We start from the raw sequence: 15,322 nt of genomic DNA, 5'->3' as shown, positions 1-15,322 counted from the left end.
TGCAGCCGTCTTACCGGACCCGGTCTGGGAGCACGCCATTAAATCTCGGCCAGCTAACGAAATAGGTATTGCATATTTCTGCATGGGAGTCAGCTTTGCAAACTTACACCTCTTGATATTAAGATTTAGGGCCTCTCCTAAATCAATTTCAGCAAAAGTATTCACAGGAGGAAGTACATGGACTCCACTTGTCTCCACAGGAATGTCTTCGTATGCATCGAAGTTTATACCCGTATTCACCTGGTCAAAGACGTCGTCAGCTTTCAAGTCTTTGGCGAAGGGGTTTACTTCGCATTCACGAGAGCCACCAGAACGAGCGTTGGAGGTAGTATTACCCCACCCGCGTCCTCCCGATGCACCCCATGAGGGTTTTTCGCCCCATACCGGCTTCTCATCCCAGCCTAGAGACTTTTCAGATTTTTCACTCGGGGTGAAGGACACGACTGCCTAGCAGTTGTCTTTTCTCTACTTTTTCATTATATTTTGAGGGGGGTTTTCTTCCCACTGGGTTTTCCCTCTTTCCTCCTTTTTATCGATGAAACCTACGATATTTTGCATATATTCGAACCAAAAAAAAAAAGGAAGAGGAAGAACATCTGGGACAGTCCGTGATCCAACAATTTACGGTGTAATCAAAAGAATGTTTGATCGATGAAACCTGCGATATTATGCATATATTCGAAAAGTAGATGTAGATGGAGCGAGGCAAGCGGCTCTTTATTTTAGCTTTACTAGTAGAGTACACGGCCCATGATAACGGATAGCTTAACCACAGGAGCAGGGATACAGTGGTAAGATGTCCTTCAAGGAGGAGAAACTTTCAGTGATCTGCTTTGGTCCTTGAATAATGTGATCGTCTGTGGTGCCAGGAGCAAAATTAATAAGAGCATAGGTGTCACCTTTAAATATATAAGCCTCATTTGTTCGAGAAGAAGAAAACGCTGCATCCAACCCATTCTCGAAAATCATACCTTTGAGACTGTAAAAGCTGTCAATAATCTTTTTGGGTCCTTGAATTATGTAGTCATCTGTTGTGCCCGGTGCGAAATTGATAAGGGCGTATTGATTACCTCTGACTAGAGAGGCCTCATTTTTGGTGGAAGAGGTAAAGGCCGCATCAATACCCTTTGCAAAAATAGTATTTTTCAAGGACTAGAAGCTATCAGTGATGAGCTAAAGCTTGGGTCCTTTAATAATGGAGCCCCCATCAAAGTTGATAAGTGCGTAGATATTACTCCTGAAAATATAGGCCTCATTTTTTCTAGAATCAGTAAAGGCGGCGTCAATACCACTTGCAAAAATAGTATCTTTTAGGTAGGGAAAGCCATCGCCAATAGTCTGGGGTCCCTTGATAATGTGGTCATTGGTCGTGCCCGGAGCATAGTTGATTAGCAGGTACCGGTTGGCGATGAACAGGTAAACCTCTTCTCTGTCGCTGAAGTTAAATGCACTCTCGATGTCGTGTCCCACCTTGCAAATGTCTTCCACACTACTTTCTTCAGTACTTCTCTTTTCTCTTGCAGGGTACTCTATAACAACATTTCCGCGGGCGGGACATATAGGATTTCTTAGACGGTAAAAAAATTCCATAGGAGGCCACCCGTCAGCATTTGGATTCGGGTTAAATAGAGCATTACTGTAAAGGTTATGGTCCGCTACGGTATAAGTTGGGAATCGTGATCCAGGAGTTACTGTAACTATATATTCACGTGCTATCCGAATATACTGAGGGCTAATGCCACCTGCAAAAGAAATTTCCTGCTGGTTTCGATGGTGATTTCGGTCGCCCAGTGTTAGCACGGCGTCGATGCCCCCAGGGGCAAATATCCGATAGCAATAAAGGATGCAATCTGCTGTGACCGTTGGTCGCCACGAAGTTGACCTCGTGGTGCTAACAAAAGCTGAAGGTTCAGTAGGTGTTTCGTCTACGGGGCTCCCTGCACCGTTGACAAAGCGCTCAAGGTTGTAGTAATCTGCCAAATATTGAGGGTCATTTGGAGGCCGCGGACGAAATCCTGTCTGAAAAATCTCTTGATAGGGACGCCCATCCCACCGATACACTGTCTCTATAATATCTTGCTCGTTCTCAGGGTTCCGATATAGAATTCTTGGTCCTTCAGTATTGTACAACGTTAACCCAGTTATTATTGGTGATAGTTGGTTAAGGACATCCTCCGCGGAAGGCGGCTGGGGGATCGCAGCTGCTACTCCGCGAAATGGTGAATCAGGTGGCAACGCCATACTCCACACTAATGATAAAAAATACATCTGTCATGAGAAGCCCTCCTCAACAGATCTAGTGGCTGAGAAGGTTCTAGGCTCTAGCCACTTTCTCGGCTAGGAACAAATACATCTATCATGGGATGCCCTCCTCAACAAATCTAGTCGCGGAGGGGACTCTATCAAGTGGCCAGCCACTTTTTCTCAACTTCCTATTTTTGAATCCATATAACTGATAAAGAAATCCATACATCCTTTCTATGGGTATAACTTTGATGTGGCGGAAGGGTTCTAGCCACTTTCTCAACTTCTTAGTTTTTAATCTATATGGCCGAAAAGAAATCCATACATCGATCCTTTCCATGGTATAACTTTGACGGTGCTTCCCTGGAAGGGTATGTGCTAGCGCTATCCTATTCTTATATCAATAACATTTCTGCAAAAAAAAGGATTACCTGGAAACTGAAAATTTCAGATAACAATGATCTTTTCCGCAAATCCTCGGTAGGAACGTCTCATACTTTTTATTCTACGCAATTTCACATTCCAGTTATTTACAAGGAAATTTCCGACATTTTTATTTCACATACCATTTTATTACCCAGGAAAAAAAATAAAAAAATAAAATAAAATAATCCTCGTGCGCAACAAATTAATTGAACGATTACTTGAAAAATTTTCAATTACTTAAAAAGCTTATATACAATTATAAAGATTCCTATGTATGTAATCTTTGAAGGGCTCTTATTTCTAGGTTTTGTATAATCTGTGGCTTTTTTAGGACAAGTGGGCTTTGTTGATGTGATGTATAGGTTTATCCTGTTTCAGATATGGATGATTCGGATTATCTGTATCATTTTTTGTAATCTTGTGGGGCTTTTCTTCAGCTCAATATACAGCCATATGTATTTGAAGACTTTTATATTTTCTTAATATAAATCTATGTCGGTTTTTTTCTCTGAAAAAAAAAAAGATTCAAAACAATGAAAAATAATTAGGTTAATCTTACTTCACACAGACACCGACATGACTGGCTCACAGTTCACACATGACTAACAATTAATAAATTTAGCTTTCTAACAATTACTCAATCTACTATTTACAGGAATTCAAGTCATTTTAACAAGGTTGGAATTTCAAAACAGATTCATTATTCAAATTTACCTATTTTCACACTTTTCTATCTATTTCACCATGTCAAAAATAAACGTGATAATTTTACAAAAATTTTGACTATCTTTGATGAGCAAATCACCTCGTGACAGACAATTTGCCCATCAAATTCTATTCGTACATCTTATTGACTTCAATTACCTAACTACACACCTAGGGAATTAGGAAATAAGGAATCAAGACCATAAAAAAAACAAACTTGTGGCACAGTGAGAACAAATTCAACCATGAACCAAAAATCATGGTGAACACAAGGAAAACAAATTCAATACAAAGGACAAAAATTAAAACCAACAAGCTTATCGGTATAAACATAGTGAGTTATCCCTACATGATTTCCCATTTTTAGATAATTAGTTTAAAAAACAATATATAAAACATAAATTATTAATAAAGTAATAATAATTCTTTTGTTTTTAACACTTAGTTTATCTTTATTTCATATCATTTTATTTGACTATGATAAGGTTATTACATTCATCATGTATTCAAAGCCATTCCAGCTCTATTTGTGATTGAATGGTTTTTTGGGTTAACATATCACAAATGAATCTATATATTTTGTAGTGTCACTACTAAGAGCAGTTTTTTTATTTGTAATATTTAATTGAAGAGTAGCAAGGTTCTACTCTCTCTTTATTTGTGATGAAATGTTTTTTGGGTTAACTTATTTTAAATGAATTTATATATTTAGTTGTTTTAGTAATAATAACGGTTTTTTTATTTACAATATTTAATTTAGTTATTAACAAAACAAAATGGGTTAACTTATTTTAAATGAATTTATATATTTAGTTGTTTTAGTAATAATAACGGTTTTTTTATTTACAATATTTAATTTAGTTATTAACAAAACAAAAATTTATTTATTAAGATGATCAAAATGTTAGTATTTTTCATTACACTATAATTAATTGGCTTTAGTAAATTTCCAAATCCTTACTATTATCTTAAATGGGTAATTAGTCTCAAATTCTCAAAGTAATAGCCAGTCCAATCAATTCAACACAAAAAAAATAATAATAAATTCACAAAATAACGATATTTTACTAAATTAATAATAATAATTTCAAAATAATACTTTTGTTCACTAATTCTTTGAAATATACCTATGATATTGGTATTCCCATTAGTAGCTTGCATCCATATCGTAAGATTCATGGTTAAGTTCTCTGTGCAATTATTCTAACACCAACCCACATAAATTTAGTGCCCACAATGGTTTTATGAAATTTCAAAGTCTTTCGTGTGATTAAAATCTTAAACATAGTTTTAAGTAAATTTGGGTGTCCACCATGGTTTCATGAAATTTCAAAGTTTACAATAGTCTTATTGGATCGAAATCTTGAACATAGTTTGAAGTGAATTTGGATGTCAATTATAGTTTAGCAAGATCAAATTTCGATGTCTGCCATAGTTTCAAAGGGATCAACATCTTGAAAATAGTTTTGTATGCTAAGGATTTTTAATCCTCCAAATTTATTCAAAATGTAGATTATGCGGGAAAACCATCAAACTAACTAGAATCTAGAACTTTTTATTTAAAAAAATCCTATGGGAACAAAATTTATCATTGAATTTTGTAATAAATGTGTTTAGAGGACAACTAGTACAATAACTTTTTATTGAGAGGAATCTTGAAAATTTTCAATAAATTTTATAATAAATATAGACAACTAGTACAATTTTTCTACAGAACAAGATACAAATATCTTTATTCAAAATTAAAATTTTTAATTTTTGTTTAATTTAATAATAAATTAAAAAAAAAAACATAAACTTTCACATCCATATTAAAATCCTCATTAAAACAATAAAACATTAATTGATATAAATAATAGCAACTTCCCAATGTCCCTTCCCACTTTTGATATATCTTGCTACTACTAGTTTTGGAGTAATAAATGTGCATATACCATGATAGATTTCGCTGCTACTAGTTTTATAGTAATAAATGTCCATATAGCTTTATATATAATGTGGGATAGGGTTTCATGTCAAGATCGAGTCTTGTTGACAATGTTTTTGTTGTAGCGGATGTAACACCCTCCAAAATTTTGGCCTCCATTCAATTTCAGAGACTTCCTTGGGTTTTTCCTTGATGTTTGCAAGCACTTGGGCTCATCCTACGAGCCCATGTCTTTGCACCCTCCTCACTTCACTATTCATCAGACATATTTTTGCATGTTGGTCACAATGTCATGCTTGCAGTCATGTTCTGGCCATGCACAAGGTTTGTCTTTGTGTGTACAAGTTGTTTCTGCTATGTAAACATCCGTCGCACTCACACACGAAGTTGTATGCACTCTCGCTCAAGCGTCGTCGCGGTTGTTCAATGACCTATCACAAGTGTCACACTTGTCGCTCACACCGTCAGTCAGTCACACTGAGTGTATGTTGCCTTGATGATTCGAGGTGTCTTATCGTCAAGTCATGGTGAGTGTGTGTTCGCGAGGTCATGCATGTACGAAGTCACTCGTTCACACACTTGTTCATTTTGTTGAAACATTGTCGACCAGACCAACCTCCAACAGTCGGACATCCACTGAGCTACATTGTGCAGTTTCAGCTCAGTGCTTATGTACTGCTGCCCAGAAGTGCGCAAAGCTTGAGGCTACTCCCCATGAAGTCTACACTGCACAACCCTGGAATAAACTCGATTGATTGTCACCCAGAACATCGCAAAAGTTTCCCAGAAAGCCATTTTAATCTGCTCTACCCACAAGCACATCAACTGAGCCTCCAGATGGTCAACCGGAGAGTTTGACCGGGCAGTGACCCCAAGCCTCACTCCTCCAAAAAATTGAACAAAAATCTGCCAAGCATGCCCGCTACGCTGACTAAAGAAACTGCACAAACATGCTTGACAGACACCCAATGTCCATCATTGTTTCCCTAAAAAAAATGTGCAGTTTTTCTAGCCAGTCACCTAGTTCGCCGACCTTCTGTTCACCCAGAAAACTATGTAGTTTTCATGAGCAGTCACCAAGCTACCCAGCATCCCGTTCAGCTCAGAAACTATGCAAGGATGTCCAATAGGCCAACCTCCCAGCAATTGTGCAGTTTTTTCGAGCAGCACTGAAGTAGCTCCATGAAAAAATTGCCCATTTTTTCCAAGCAAGCCTCTTGTAGCCCACTGCCAGCTCCCTGGAGGAATTGTGCAGTTTTTGATGCCAACCCCCTCTGCTACCTGCACTTCTTCCCTTAAGAAATTGTGCATATCTTCCCTCCAGCCGAGCCAAATCTTGCGGACAGTCACTACTGATCCATATTGTCCATCTCAGTCTCCAAGTGACTTCTGCGCAATTTTCACCAGCAGTTCCTGGAGCCCGCATCCCAACTTGAAATCTTCCTTGCATAGTCTCAAGAGCTTTGTCCTCTCTCGCAGTCACCCGCATCTGAAGGCGAAAGATAATACATCATGGTAGACTAGGAGATTTCTGGATTTGATGTCATCTCGTCATGAGTGATTGCAGATACAGGTTTATGGATGATACATGACATAACGACGAATGAGATGAACAAGGAGAGAACATGCAAGGAGATTTGTTCACGAACGGAAAAACGAAGAATGCATGCGAGGAGATTTTTTTGCGAACGGAAAAACATGTGAAACCTGCCAAAGTACAATCAAAGGAGCGACGTGCACATGCGACATCAAGCGAACACCAAGACCATCGAAGGCTCTACACACATTTCCATGTGGAGGTGAAGCTATGATACACCAAGAGCACATCCATCACTCAATAGCACTGTAACTTGACATGGACACCACCATCAGCATGAACATACCAGCACTATCATGTCGAGTCGTGTCAGGTGTCATCTCGGCCACATCACTAATGTGGGCCATACAGTTGTAAATCAATGTAATGTAAAGTGGAAGTCCAAGAGACCCACATGTAATATGAAGAGTCATGTGAAGTTGAAGAGTCGAATATGTCAAACAATCATGAGGGAAGTCGAACAGTCACAAGGGTCAGTTTTACCCTTGCCTATAAATACCCCTCATTTGTACATGCAAAGGACTTTTCACCTTGGATCCTCCCACATAGCCTTGAGAGTCTGTAATCTTTTCTTTGAGGAGCAAGTAGTGGCTCCAATGCCCCACTATCGGGGTTAGTGATGTATGGTGTATTGATGTGTCTTGGAACTTTCGCTTAATTCAAATGCTTGATAATAGGCTAGCACGTTTTCACACATGTATTGTCTTTGTTTGTAAGACTATTCTTTAGACACTTGTAATGCATGTTGCTTTAACCCGTGTTAAAACAGTTGAACTATTTCGATTGTTCTAATACATATGCTTAGGAAAATGTGTTGTATAAGTTGTTAACATTATCCCGCCTGTGTGGGCTATCTCGCCGAACACTTGACAGAACCATTCTCAAAAACTTGTTATAACAACTATCGCACTCGTGTGGACTACTCCGCTAGGTGTTGTACGTGTTATCCATCCATTGTGTGTTTGTGACTGCCGCATCCATGTGGAATACTCCGTTGAAAGTTGCGCATGTCCTACTATGTTGTGTGTCTCTAACAGAGTTGGGACAATTCCCTTTCGACTTGAGACTCACTTCCACCCTCTCCCTGTGCAATGAAAGAACCTTGACACAAGTAACACTAAGCACTCACCAGGAACGTGAACCTCGCTATTCAAGGACAAAGAAGATCACTCCCATGTGCTGACAAGCAAGAGCTTAGGCAAACCTTTAAGACAATGGCAACCAGGCCATCATACCGGATGGGACTCCTACACCAAATGGTGTGAGGACTACTTGGGACTTCATACCCGGGAGATCCCCTAAATGTTGGCGAGTCCAACACCATCAACATTTCTGGCGCTAGAAGGAGGGTCACAAGTTGTTTATGGCTGAATGTTCTCTCACCTCCATTCACCAATCATCTGGTCAAGGCAATAACTCGCACTCCCTCTCACCTACGCGCGGCTCTGAAGTTGGTTACCCCTCACCTCCCATATGTGAACGTGAAATTTTGTATTGGAACCTTCGCTCCATCCATCCCATCACCCGTTTGTTCGCGAAAGTAGTCAGACTGATCCTAGGAATACAACATCTTCCATATGCATCAAGAAAGCCCAAAACCACTCCCACATGGGTTCTTGTATCATCGGTGAAAGAAGTAGTTCTTGCCACACTTGAATGTCTGGCAGAAGCTATTGAGAACAGACAGGAACCTTCGGTCTTCCAATTGGGAGAATGATACACCCTCGTGATCTTGGGCTCAAATTCCGGTACAAGAAGCGGAGGGGAAGACAACGGAGGAGGTAGGGGTGGAGATGAACCAACAGAATCAGAGCCGGAACCGTCAGACTCTGAAGAGGAGGAGGACAAAGAAGAAGAAGAAGACATTTCAAACCAAAACTTAGAATGGATGACTCAGGGACCATTCTCTCTCCTCGGTGCTTTGCACAAGATGCCAAAGCTTTTGGAGAGAATGCTCACAAAGTACGACCCTGACAGAGCAATGAAGACAAAATATCACTTGGACAACTTCTACCTAGAGCTGCAGACACTCGAGGTACAGTATGACGACATTGTATGTAGACTGTTCTCGTGTACCTTGGATGGTCGCGCAACAGTATTATCAAATCCTTCCTGTCAACTCCATCCATAACTGACGTATGTTCAAACGCATGTTTTTGGAAAAAATTGTTGATGACAAGACCCCAACCATCTTTCTCAAAGAGTTGGGCAACCTGAAGATGGAGGTGAAAGAAAAGGTAAAAAATTTCAATCAGAGGTTTATGCGCATATTGAAAAAATTTGCAGCAGACACGAAACCCCATGACTCTGTCACTGTCGATTACTACACATCCGCACTGCCAATCAGCATCGTGCAGTTCGTCAAGCAAGCTGCGAAACCAACATTGTTAGAAAACTGTGAAGAGGCAATCGTTATTGAGAAAGACCTGCACGCGATTGGAATCATCAAGGATGAAGAACCAACGAAGGACTCCAGAGATGCAAGCAGGAAGCCCTAGGCTACAACGAGCAAGGGTAAAGACAAGGAAGCCAATGATATTGAAACCCTTACTTGTCTTGTCAAGAACTTGACAACATAAGTCTTTGAGCTTAAACAACAAACAATCGACACATCTGCGAGCAACCAACTGCCCAAACAAAGACAAGGAAGCATGTCATTAGGAAGAAATCACTCCAAGCTAAACCTGCGCAGGGCTCCAGCTCAATGTTCTAGGTAGAATAGTGCACGAACAACGAATTTTTCTCATTTCATGAAGATAAGCACCCGAACGGGTCCTGTTTAGATTGGAAATGAGTTGTAGGTTCAATATGTGACCATATGCCAAGTATAGTGAGAAGTTCGCAGGGTTGGCCGGGAGACATAGACGATGACAAAGATGTTGCACCTAATGAGACATTAAGCACTAGGCAGGTGATCAACATGTATCAGTGCTCACGAGCCGCACAAAAGACAAACACTGACAAGCAACCCCAAAAGAAAAATGTTTGATGCAACCTCAGAAGTCAAGGGGCTCCCCCTACAGTTGGGGAAATGCAACAAAGGCTCGAACTGTTGAGGAATGTTGATCCACCAGCCCTCCAAAAGCAGAAAACACAAAGCAAGCCCGAGAAGACAGCGGTGGACAAGAGTACGCCCATGAGAAGCAAATTACAGAACGCTTCACCGGAAAACATGAACACTAGTCTAACCCCGGACATCTCGGTGAGTCTACCCACTTTGGATTACAATATCATGGAAGACATGAAAAAAAATCACGCAAATGTCAGTTTGTTCAAGTTGGATAAGATTCAGAGTCAACGGGATATTCTGTTGCACACACTGGGGCAGACATTTATGGACAGCGCAACCTCTACCAGTAAGGGAGCAAACACATCTCTTGGTTCACTCACAACTATGCTAAACACACTCCGGATGGAAGAAGAAAACCCTTTTTTCCCTCCATTCTTGCTTTCGTTTGAAATTTTTAACTGCAATGTTCACAATTGTTTGGTTGATTTTGGTGCGTCAACTAACCTCATGCCGCTCTCCATTGCCAAGAAGATCAATGTGTAATGGAGCAAGACATCCGCACAGATCATCCAACTCGATCGGACATGCGTACCATCCATTGGTGAACTTTGGGATGTGATCATCCGACTATCTCATGACGGTCGATTTCACTAGTGCATAAACATTGTTGTTGTGGACATACTAGAAGCGTATGGCCTACTGCTCAGCAGAGACTGGTCTAACAAGTTGAATGGATACTTTTGCTACAAACTGGTCACACTTGTGGCTTCCGTATCAGGGAAAATGAAATCAAATCTGAGTGGTATCTGAGAGATACATGAGGCATAACATCACTCCCATCAATGATGAGAACGAACCGTTGGCCTTTGCGGAACTCGTGTTCGGAAACTGCCTCTTGAAAACAACGTTGGGGTGTTACCTTGCACAGCCAACTTCAACCCCACCAGACATGCAGTTGGGTCTCCTTCCTTGCCCAACTAATGGAGATGAAACTTGTACAACACATTGTAACACTAGTAGCAGTAGTAGCAGAAGTAGTAGTAGTACAAGCGCATCGAACGGTCCGTGTATAGATGAGCTATGGACCATGTATTTTGATGGATCAAAGACACAGGATGGCTCTGGAGCTGGGTGTGTCTTGATTGACCCAAAGAACAAGAAACACTTGATCTCAAGTCGCTTGGATTTCAAGTGCACAAACAACATTGTTGAATATGAAGCACTCGTGTTGGGTTTGCAAAACATCATTAGCCTCAATGTTGTTGCACTCAAAGTGGTAGGTAATGCAGATCTCGTGGTACGACGGGTACGTAATACCATACATTGTTTATTACCTCATCTCAAAAGTTACTAGCAAGAGGTATGGTGACTAATCTTTAACTTCCAAGCATTCAATATCATTGTTGTGCCAAGAACATGTAATGCAGCTGCCAATACCTTAGCAAACACAGCTGCTAGCATGTCATCGCTTAGGGATAGATTTACTGTTGAAATTTTGTATAAGCACTCTATCCCTGATAACATAATTAATTTGCATGTTTTTGACGATGATCAATAGATACTACACTTCATGGACAGCGTTGATGCCTTCAAGGATGCAACAACTAATAAAGATGAGCACGGTCAGTCCCTACAAGCTGCAGTTGATGACAAGAAAGGCAAACTCATCCCCAAGGGTCTGGTTTCTCTCAATAAGTCTCTATGACTTGCAGAACCAATTTCAAGGGTCAAGAAACAACAAAACCCACAGTTCAACCATGATGAGCGAACAGATCAACTTGGGAACAGACCACGATCTGAAGTTCGTCAGTCTTGTTACATGATGCACACCGTAGGAGCAACAATCCTTTGTACGCTTGTTCAAACAGTACCAGGATGTGTCCGTGTGGGCATATGATGACCTAAGTACATACGACATACGAATAATCCAACACAGGATTCCAATCAGAGAAGGAGTCAAGCTATTGCAGCAAAAACTGGGTAAAACACTTATGTCACTTGAACCCCTTATACATAAAGAATTGACTAAGTTGTTGGATGTTCAAATCACTTACAAAGTTCGTTATTTTACATGGGTTTCGAATTTAAGTTTTGTACGTAGTAAATCTGGGGAAATTCTTTTATGCGTTGATTTTAGAAACTTGAAACGTTCCCGGAAATAAAACAACTACCCTGTGTCATCATCGGAACCTATGTTACATGTTGTATCTGGAGCAGGAATCTTGTCTTTTCTTAATGGTCTTTCGGGATACCACCAGGTTCCGGTAGCGAAACCTGATAGTCTGATACTGGTTCAAGAGAAGCTTGGCCCATGCACGTACTATCTATAATCACTTGATGAGAGAGTTGACAACCTTCCTATCAATGACCAAGATCTCAAACTTTGTTTTTAGTAGGTCGGGCCACGCCCTGCACCATGTACATAGTTTGTTTACTTCTTGCTGTTTTTTCGATTTGCTTTCTATTTTTTTATTTTTTTTGCTTGTTTAGTATCATGTTATTTCTGGTTTTGTAAATAAGTGTTGCCCATTACTGAGTTCTAGCTTCTGAGTGAGTATGTGGCTGAGATCTAAAGGGTCTTGTGACACTGCAACACTTGGCTAGTCCCGCATCTGTGTTCTCTATGCTCGGTTGTAACCTTCGGCCAATGAAGTTGTGAAGGAAAATACAAGTTGTCTGCAAGGGAAGCTTGAGTCCAACCATGAACCTGTGTCCACATTGGAAAACCCCATGCATGTACTCAACTTTCTGCTCTGTGTGTTCAAGCTCAACCAACTAGTAGAAATGGAGAAGGGGAAAATCTAAATGAGCAAACCTTTGTCAGAGGTCTTACATGCTTCTCTGAAGGAACAACCTCTTCTGCTCTTAATAAGTTGGGATCCCTCTTCTGCTCCAAAAATAAATAAGTGCCTATGCACAATCCTCTTAAAAAAATACAAAGGCGAAAGAAGAGAAAGGCATCCTACGCAAAGAGGTGAAGCATGCAACTCCATCGAGGTACTGATGAGGCTCGCTTCAAGTGGAGCAATGTGTGTGTTCCTCCGTAACTCCGTCGGGGTACTATCCAGGCCTACTGGCAGTAGAGAAATACCAAAGATGAAAAATTATACTCTGATTTTTTTTAACTCACGAGCCAAACTACCCTTCCAGATTTCAAAACACTATGATCAAGTTGAAACTTGTTGTTGTGTTTAATTGAGTTGGCGAAAGGTGGACCATGTTTGTCCATGGGATAAGTGAGGAAGCTGAAGTAACCTGTGCAGCAATTCAATACTTCCTAAAAGACCAAGGCCATGTGCTAACAATGGACCAAAATAGAGAATTTGGAGTTCAACTAGTGTGTCACCAAGTGTTGTAGCGGCTGCAACAACCTCCAAAATTTTTGGCCTGCATTTAATTTCAGAGCCTTCCTTGGGTTTTTTCTTGATGTTTGCAAGCACTTGGGCTCATCCTGCGAGCCCATGTTGAGTCTTTGCACCCTCCTTGCTTAACCGTTCATCACACATATTTTTGCATGTTGGTCAAAATGTCATGCTTGCAATCATGTTCTGGCCATGAAGAAGGTCTGCCTTTGTGTGTACAAGTTGTTTCCGCTATGTAAACATCCATTGCACTCACACACGAAGTTGTATGCACTGTCGCGCAAGCATCGTCGCAGTCGTTCAATGACCTATCACAAGTGTCACACTTGTTGCTCACACCATCAGTCAGTCACATTGAGTGTATGTTGTCATGATGGTTCGAGGTGTCTTGTCGTCAAGTCATGTTGAGTGTGTATTCGCGAGGTCATGCATGTACAAAGTCACTCATTCACACACTTAGTCATTTTGTTGAATCTTTGTCGACCGAACCAACCTCCAACAGTCAGACATTCGCTGAGCTGCATTGCACAGTTTCAGCTCTCAGTGATTATGTACTACTGCCCAGAATTGTGCAGATCTTGAGGCTGCCTTCCAGGTAGTCTGCACTGTGCAACCCTATAATCGACTCGACCGACTATCACCCAGAATAGTGTAGAAGTTTCCCAGCAAGCCATTTCAATCTGCGCTGCCTGTAAGCACATCAACTAAGCCTCCAGCTCGTCAAATAGAGAGTTTGACTAGGCAGTGACCTTGGGCCTCACTCCAAAAAAATGCGCAAAATTTGTCAAGCATGTTTGCTCCACTGATTGAAGAAACTACATGGACATGTGGGACAGACACCCAGTGTCCGTCACTATCTCCCTTAAAATATTGTGCAGTTTTTCCAGCCAATCAATGGACCTGCTACTGACCTGAAAAACAACACAGTTTTCATGTGTAGTCACCAAGCTGCCCATCATCCCATTCAGCACAGAAACTACGCAAGGATGTCCAGCAGGCCAGCCTCCCAACAATTGTGCATTTTTTGCTAGTAGCACTCCCACAGCTCGCTGCCAACTCCCTGAAAAAATTGCGCATTTTTTCCAAGCAAGCCTCCTATAGCCCGCTGCCAGCGCCTCGGAGGAATTGTACAGTTTTTGCTACCAACCCCCCCTACTTGCTCCACTACTTCCCTCAAGAAATTTCACATATCTACCCTCCAGCTGAGCGAGATCCCGCGGACAGTCACTCCTGATCCAGATTGTCCATCTTAGTCTCTCATCAACTTCTGCACAATTTTCACTGGTAGTGCCTGGAGCCTGCATCCCAGCCTGAAATCTACGTTGTGCAGTCTCAAGAGCCTTGTCTTCTCTCCCAATCACCTGCATCTGAAGGCGAAAGATAATGCATCATGGTAGACTAGGACATTTCTGGATTTGATGTCATCTCGTCATGAGTGATTGCAGATACAAGTACATGGATGAGACATGACACGACGACAAACGAGATGAACAAGGAGAGCACATGCAAGGAGATTTGTTTGCGAACTGGCGAACGAAGAATGCATGCAAGGATATTTTTTCGTGAACGAACGAACATGTGAAGTGTGCCAAAGTACAAGCGAAGGAGCGACATGCACATGTGACATCAAGCGAACACCAAGACCATTGAAGACTCCGCACACCTTGTCATGAGAAGGTGAAGCTAAGATACACCAAAAGCACATCCATCACTCAGCAACACTGCAGCTTGACATGGACACCACCAGCAACATGAACATACTAGCACTATCGTGTCGAGTCATGTCATGAGTCATCTCGGCCACATCACTACTATGGGCCATACTATTGTAAATCAATGTAATGTAACGTGGAATTCCAAGAGACCCACATGTAATATGAAGAGTCATGTAAAGTTGAAGAGTCAAATAAGTCAAACAGTCATGAGGGAATTTGAACAGTCACAAGGGCCAATTTTACCCTTGGCTATAAATACCCCTCATTTGTACATGCAAAGGACTTTTCACCTTGGCTCCTCCCACATAGCCTTGAGAGTTTGTAGTCTTTTCTTTG

General features: G+C 41.1%; 1 protein-coding gene across 1 annotated transcript; it reads right to left on the bottom strand.

The window, feature by feature from the left end:
* Positions 1-1,173: 1,173 nt before the first annotated feature.
* On the bottom strand, positions 1,174-2,241 carry LOC149169573 (uncharacterized). The gene has a single exon (XM_089425261.1). The coding sequence runs from the start codon at positions 2,239-2,241 to the stop codon at positions 1,174-1,176; it is 1,068 nt and encodes a 355-aa protein (XP_089281387.1).
* Between the last annotated feature and the right edge of the window lie 13,081 nt (positions 2,242-15,322).

The sequence above is a fragment of the Pinus tabuliformis genome, chromosome 4_2 (assembly GCF_031772625.1).
Source record: "Pinus tabuliformis cultivar Carrire ecotype Pingquan chromosome 4_2, CPIR1, whole genome shotgun sequence".
Taxonomy (NCBI): domain Eukaryota; kingdom Viridiplantae; phylum Streptophyta; class Pinopsida; order Pinales; family Pinaceae; genus Pinus; species Pinus tabuliformis.
Note: the sequence above shows the minus strand (reverse complement) of the source record. Positions and strands in the feature narration are given on the sequence as shown.

Bases quoted from the DNA above. Each gene is read 5' to 3' on its own strand.
- LOC149169573 (XM_089425261.1), bottom strand. From the start codon at position 2,241: ATGGCGTTGCCACCTGATTCACCATTTCGCGGAGTAGCAGCTGCGATC.